General features: G+C 35.2%; 1 protein-coding gene across 1 annotated transcript; it reads left to right on the forward strand.

The window, feature by feature from the left end:
* The first annotated feature begins 408 nt into the window (after positions 1-408).
* On the forward strand, positions 409-990 carry LOC107466666 (probable histone H2B.3). Its single transcript, XM_016085670.3, has one exon. The coding sequence runs from the start codon at positions 489-491 to the stop codon at positions 897-899; it is 411 nt and encodes a 136-aa protein (XP_015941156.1). The 5' UTR covers positions 409-488; the 3' UTR covers positions 900-990.
* The last annotated feature ends 6,661 nt before the right edge of the window (positions 991-7,651 follow it).

Below are 7,651 nucleotides of genomic sequence, written 5' to 3' on the forward strand. Positions count from 1 at the left end.
TAGGAGATTTCATTTTCTTTTTGGACTGGAAACTAATTTCACCATACTTTTTGTAGGCCATTTTAAGATTCTAAATAGATGGGCTTGTCACAGGAGCTAAATGCCCATGGTAAACCAAAAATACAAAGTTATGAGACCAAATATTGAAAGTAGCCCAAGCCTTTTTTTCAGAACACTCTCTGCTAGTGTTACCGTTGTGTGTTGAGTCTTGTGATTAACAAAAAACATAAAGCAAGCGAAAGAAAAAAATAATCTCGAAACTCGACTTTCGAAAAATCTCCCTCCAAAATCGCTAACTACCCACGTCATCGATCCGTGCACACCACAAACTAACCAATCACATTCCACCATCCACTCCTATATAATCCCCGTATTCCTCATTCTCATTTCACCAAACGCAAGCACAAATTCACCCTCTATCTACCTTCGCACTTTGCACTTCGCACTTCACACTCAAAAGTTTGTTTTCATTACTCTCATTTTCAGCCATGGCAAAGGGCGAAAAGAAGCCGGCGGAGAAGAAACCAGCGGAGAAGGCACCGGCGGAGAAAACCAAGGCGGAAAAGAAGATCCCGAAGGACGCGTCCTCCGGCGATAAGAAGAAGAAGAAGAAGGCGAAGAGCGTTGAGACCTACAAGATCTACATTTTCAAGGTTCTGAAGCAAGTTCATCCTGACATCGGAATCTCTAGTAAGGCCATGGGGATTATGAACAGCTTCATCAACGACATTTTCGAGAAGCTCGCTCAGGAATCTTCTAGACTCGCGAGGTATAACAAGAAACCAACCATTACTTCGAGGGAGATTCAAACCGCTGTGAGACTCGTGCTTCCTGGTGAGCTTGCCAAGCATGCGGTTTCGGAAGGGACTAAAGCTGTTACTAAGTTTACAAGTTCTTGATTTTGGAGAAAAATTTGGATTAGGGTTTGGATGGGTTGTAAAGGGATGAAAACGCATTTTGTGAAGCCGTTTTGGCTTGAGGTTTTGTTAGACGGTGGTTTTTATTAATGGATATTATGCTTATTCATCTTGCTCTATATTTCTTCTTATTTATTTATTTATTTATTTTAATTTTATATTTTTCACGGTTTTTTTGAAACAACTTCAATTAGATCGTTCATTTGTTCTGTTATGATGAATTTAAAATGTTAATTGACACTTATGTAGTATGCTTTAGTATTTCCAAAAGCATTTATCTAACACAATGTTATTTTCAATTGAAGGGTTTTCATAAGAAAAAATTATTAAAGTTAGATTTTTAATTTATTTGTTATACATTTATTAACAAAATTTAAAGATATTATTCTAAACATCTGTTTTAATAAGTTAGCTAAATCTTATTTAAAATTTAATACGACTTAATTTTTTTTTTGGGGTCATGGAATACGACTTAAATTGAAAAGGGCCATTCTTATTTCTTGGAAACATTTCTGCTTGTTTGTAACACTTTTATTTGTTAAACGTTGGCTTGTATCTTGGGCTAATGGCTGACAGCAGTGTTGGAAGAGTCTGGCCCAATGCTGGTTTCAATGGCAAAGCAAACCCGGTTGTATTTAATATTTTTGTTTTTGAAATGAAAGGAAAAATCAATTTTTGGATACATAATATTTTGAAGTTTGATAGTTGCAACTCAGTTAAATAATTTGTTGGGCCAATGGCCCATTCATGGTGAACGATTGTACTCTACTCAATATCGAGATTTTCGAGTAACTAGATTATACCTTCGTTTTTAGAATTTAATTTTGATACACTAACTGACTAAATTCTCATTTTGGTTCTTCAGATTCAAGTTTAGGCTTCAATATGGTCTCTCAACTCTTTCCGATGATGATTAAGCAAATGGAGTGCTGAGATGACACTCTTCCTGTCACGTTGGACGGTGTAATGACTAGTTGATGTGGCAAGGATCGTATTTGTATCCAATTTAGTTCCCTTTATTAAAACTTTGTTATTATAACTCAGATAGATAATAAGATAACTCAGATAGATAATAAGATAATTAGGGTTTTAGGGACTAAATTGGATACAAATACAACCTTTGCCTCATTAACTAGCCACATTTAATGTTTACTTTTCTCCTCTCTTCTTCGTTAAAAAAATACCTCTTCAAACATTTAACTCTCTCATTAGTGATCTCAATATCTTGATGAGGAGAAACTCGTGTAAGATCTTCTCTCAACTATTAATGGCTATAATACCTATATAATTAGTGGTTAAGAAGAAATTAGTAATAACTCAATTATCTTTACTTATAAATAAAAGTTATAATTATGAATTATAAATGTGAAGGGTTAGGTTACCTTGGTTCAATGAATGTGTTAAATAATGAAGGGGTATACTATTTTTTGTCCATCTTTAAACTAATATTGAGTGCACAACATTATAGAAGAATGATGATTCTTGTTTATTTTTTCTTTCATAGAGATGTATAACACTTTTCACATTTTTTATAATTGAACCCCACATCTCATTAATCAAATGAAGAGTAGGTACATCCGTGTCTGTACTTAAAACATTATAAATAGAATTTGTAAAAGCAAGAATATAATCAATTTTTTACCACCAATTTTCATTCAATTTTTTTGTAACAAACTCACCTTTGCCAATATTATCTTCCTTGTATGAAGACCACTTTTTATTTATAACCATCTCTTTGAGTCCTTACTTTAACAACTTAAATCTTTTGAGCATCACAGTAGTGGAGGCAAATCGAGTAAGAACAACATTAAAATTTGTGTTTAAAAGAGAGAGTGAAACTGTGAAATTAAGACTGGGAGACAGAGATTAGAAAATCCCAATATTATGTTTGGTGTAAAAGTGGATGTCTCAATATCCTATTTGGTTTGAGATAGAAATTGAGAATAAAATATTTGAAATTACAAATTTACCCCTAAATTTAAAATAAAACCCTAACCAAAATCTTGTTTCAATTTCCATCCCCTTTTTCCTGAGTTCTAATCGAGAAGTCAAGGAATCATCTGGTCAATCTTGCCGCCGGTAGCAGCGCCAACGATCTTGTCAAGCAAGGTGCGCCGCAGTGTCTCTGACGCTTGTCAATCACGCTGCCAGTTACTCGTGAGGGTGGGGTTGTTGTGCCGTTCCTCGCCTCTACGTCTGCCTCACCACCACCACTGCCATCTCTAATCTGCTCTGTGCTTTCCCTCGGAGCTGTGCCTCTGCTCTCCTTCTTTCACTCTTTATCATCGTCGTTCTACTTTGGTAGGTACAAAACCTTGTTATTTTTCCTTATTTGCTAATTAATTTTTTTGAAGATTAAAGTTGATAATTTGATATAGCATTTGTTGAGTTAATACTCAAAATAGTCCCTAAAATTTGACATCCCGATTTAATTTAGCCCTCAAGATTTCAATTGACTCTAATTGTACCCTGAAATTTTGATCCGCGCCTCAATTTGGCCCTTCCGTCGTTTTTCGTCACCAGAGAGCTGACCTGACAAATTTGGTTGACACCTGGCACTATCAAAACGACGTCGTTTAACTCTTGGCGCCCAAATTGTTTAGAAACAACGTCCTTTGACATGAGAAATGGGTTAATACCAAAACCCAAACGTTAACCACTTCCAACTGACCCTCCTTCTTCCTCCCCCTCTCCTCGTATACGTACCCTTAGAGAAGAACCATGGGTGTCGCTGTAACTAAAGCTTGAAGCTTTTCTTACTTATTTCGCCCCCCATTGTGAAGACTAATTGCCTGGGAATCACCATCTCTTCAAAAACAGGTTACTAACAAAATCGTTGCTCTCAACATATGATGCTCTATTTTCTACAAAATGTTGCATTAGGTTTGTTCTTCATTTTTTTGATCTATTTCATCAGCGAAACTTTGGCAAATTTTGGTTGATTACGGTTGTTGATGATGGTAGAGTTCTTGTATGATAGGGTTTAATTTTTTTTGTATGTATGTGGCTGTGATCAACTGAATCCTATAATTTTTTGTAACGCGGTCATTGATTCTTCATATTCCATTTTAAAATAACAATCTTACTCCTTCATATCCCATTTTAATTGAAAACTGAATCTATTATTTGTTGCAAAATATTAGCTTTTAATTTGACATTCTAGCTGCGCAGTTCTGGTTAGTTTGTTTATTTGTTCTTTTTAATTGATTTTTCATTGGAAAACTATGTAATTTTAATGGTAGACTCATGCTGTATGTCATTTAATATGTCCTTGTTACCTTTTGATCATTTTAAATCTAATAAATACAATAATCTATGCGGTAAATTTTATGAGATGTGGTATAGAACAACCGAACAACTTTTGTATATCTTTGAGAAATTGCATTGATCTATGAAATTGCATTGATATAAGAAAATACATGTGAGATTTGGTGAGGTGTCTGGAAATGCTCCATTAGCACCACATCTTACTGTTGATAATGCACAAGCTTCAGAGGTTATACTCACCCAACCCACTTACTCACAGTTAGAAAATCAAGAACAGGTAGTGATTGGTTTCTAATATTTGATGAACTGTTGACTAGTTTGTAACCGTTTATCATACACGGTTAAATATTTTTTTGGATCCAATTGATTGATGTTATTTGGTTATCTTCGAGAGAGTCTTGCGATTTGGGAAAACTGGGCTGCTAGGTTTTATTTGAAATTTTTAGGGGTTAAATTGATGCCTTCAAATATTTTGCGACTTCATCTAACTGCTTTGCTGCCAGGTGTCAACCAAAATTGCCAGGTCAGCTTTCTGGTGACAGAAAATGACGGAAGGGCCAACTTGACGCGCGAGTCAAAATTTCAAGGTACAATTAGAGTCAATTGAAACCTTGGAGGATAAATTGAGTCAGGGGTCAAATTTCAGAGGCCATTTTAAGTATTAACTCAGCATTTGTTTATAATTATTCTGATTTTAAGTAATTAGTTAGAATTTGCCCTCATATTGATTTTCCCTCACCAAACAAAGGCTCAAAGTATTGTGAGGTAAGGTTTAGGACAGTGCATAGTGAAGTGTCAGTAGAATATATAATCTTTTGAATTCAGTTATTTTGTTGCATTGGAATGAGTAAAGTGAAACTGATTATAGATCCTAAACTTGTCAGCATTGAAAATCATAATTACAGAAAGAGAAAGAGAAAGAGAGAGTGAGAAACTGAGTGTTGGTTATGGCTACTACAATGTAAGATAGTCCAAGAAGTCCAGAGACAAAGCTTGGAATGAGAGTTATGTGATATTTTTTTCATTATTTTGATCATCCAAGATGTTGATGCTTATCTCTACTTAGTAGTTTAGTTAGAATAGATTAAGAGTGAATTTTTTACTTTTTGATGTTTTCAAAAATTGAGATAAAATCAGATGCTACCTTAGCTGAAGCAGTTGAAATACTAGTAGAACACAAAGTGGAAAAGGTTTCTTTTTATTCTTTTAAAAATGTAGTCTTTTTTATCACATCAGAAAAGTGGAAACAAAATTCTTCTTTAAAATTCATTATTAATCATTCAAATGATTGAGTGAAATGTTGGTTTATTGTGAGCTACTCGTCGACCACATTCCTTTCATCATTGTATGGAAAGAACCTAGGAATTGGTCTCTTTGCTTTCCAGACTCAAGATCAAACAAATGAGAGTGATATTATGATGCTGAAAATATTAGCATATTTTTTTATTTAGTCTTTGTGATTTATATGTTTTTAATTCTAGTGACTTTTTCAAATTCTAGTACTTGAATTGTATTGTATTAGTTATATGAGATATGTGTAACAGTGTAAGGAGAAACTATGTTGAATTACTCCCTATGTAATCGTTGATATGTCAATCTCTTGTAAATGTCTTAATATATGAATAAAATTTTTGGTTCCAGCAATTGCACACTTCCATTTTTTAGCTTATAATTCCTTGTAAGACTTGGAAATATTTATCATCCAGGACTCGAGAAATAAAGTACATCATCATTATTAATTCTTATTAATTCTTATTGCTAAGAAATAAAATTAGTGGATTAGGACTTGAGAAATCATTGTAAATTCTTATTGCTAAGAAACAGAATCAATGGAGCATGACTTGAGAAATAAAGTACATCATCGTAGCTTCTTATTGCTAATATAAAAGAAAAGTAATACCGTTTTGACTATCTAATTAATACCAAAACATTGTTAATCCTAAATCATTCTAACTAAGTTTTAAAATATTATACTAAACCATATAACAAGTTTCATAAACATATCACAACTTCAAACAATAACCACTCATCCTAAAAGATAATGGATTGCACAAGAGCACTCTTTTGAGAATATGTGAAGACCCAGAAGTAAGCACATAGATTCAAATTTTTAGAAAACTTCAATACGACTTGCACCACCTCATCCCACTAAACCCAAGCTGTTCAAGCTTCTCACCGATCTTAAACTTCCCATTCACATCGGCGAGAACATCAGCAATTACTTGGGTATTGTTTGCTTGGGCAGCGCTGGATTGCTAGATATGCTCAGCCATCCTCTCTAGAACATCAATTTGTTTCTTCTTCCTACCAGAATGCCTTGTGCTACCTGCACCAGATTCAGAGTATGAAGCTTGTCCTTGCCCTCCTTGCCCTCCGTCGATGTTTGTATTTGAAGACATTTCAGAGTCGTCCAATCCTTGAGTCTGGTCTTCAATTTCTTCATTAACTTGTTCCTCTGCATCAAAACCACTAACTTCACCCGTCCCCATGTCTTTGTCCTTTTTGAATATACCCTCCAGCCGGTGAAACAAATGGAATAACTTTCCAAGAGTATAGAATTTAGTCTGGTGTGTGATGAGCGGATATTTTATACGCTTTTTGGGGGTAATTTCATGTAGATTTTAGTATGTTTTAACTAGTTTTTAGTAGAATATTATTAGTTTTGAGGCAAAAATCATATTTCTGGACTTTACTATGAGTTTGTGTGCTTTTCTGTGATTTCAGGTAATTTCTGGCTGAAATTGAGGGAGCTGAGCAAAAATCTGAGTTAGGCTGAAAAAGGACTGCTGATGCTGTTGGATCCTGACCTCCCTGCACTCGGAATAGATTTTTTGGAGCTACAGAAGTCCAATTGGCGCGCTCTGTACGGCGTTGGAAAGTAGACATCCAGGGCTTTCCATCAATATATAATAGTCCATACTTTTCGCGAAGATAGACGATGTAAACTGGCGTTCAACGCCAGTATCATGCTGCTATCTGGCGTCCAGCGCCAGAAACAGGTTACAAGCTGGAGTTCAACGCCAGAAACAGGTTACAACCTGGTGTTGAATGCCCAAAACAGCCTCAGGCACGTGAGAAGCTTAAGTCTCAGCCCCAGCACACACCAAGTGGGCCCCAGAAGTGGATTTCTGCACTATCTATCATAGTTTACTCATTTTCTGTAAACCTAGGTTACCAGTTTACTATTTAAACAACTTTTAGAGATTTACTTTGATCTCATGACATTTTTAGATCAAAATTTTATACACTTTGACGGCATGAGTCTCTAAACTCCATTGTTGGGGGTGAGGAGCTCTGCAGCGTCTCAATGAATTAATGCAATTGTTTCTATTTCATTCAAACGTGTGTGTGTTCCTATCTAAGATGTTCATTCGCGCTTAATTGTGAAGGAGGTGATGATCCATGACACTCATCACCTTCCTCAATCATGAACGTGTGCCTGACAACCACCTCCATTCTACATCAGA

This window comes from Arachis duranensis, chromosome 9 (assembly GCF_000817695.3).
Source record: "Arachis duranensis cultivar V14167 chromosome 9, aradu.V14167.gnm2.J7QH, whole genome shotgun sequence".
Taxonomy (NCBI): domain Eukaryota; kingdom Viridiplantae; phylum Streptophyta; class Magnoliopsida; order Fabales; family Fabaceae; genus Arachis; species Arachis duranensis.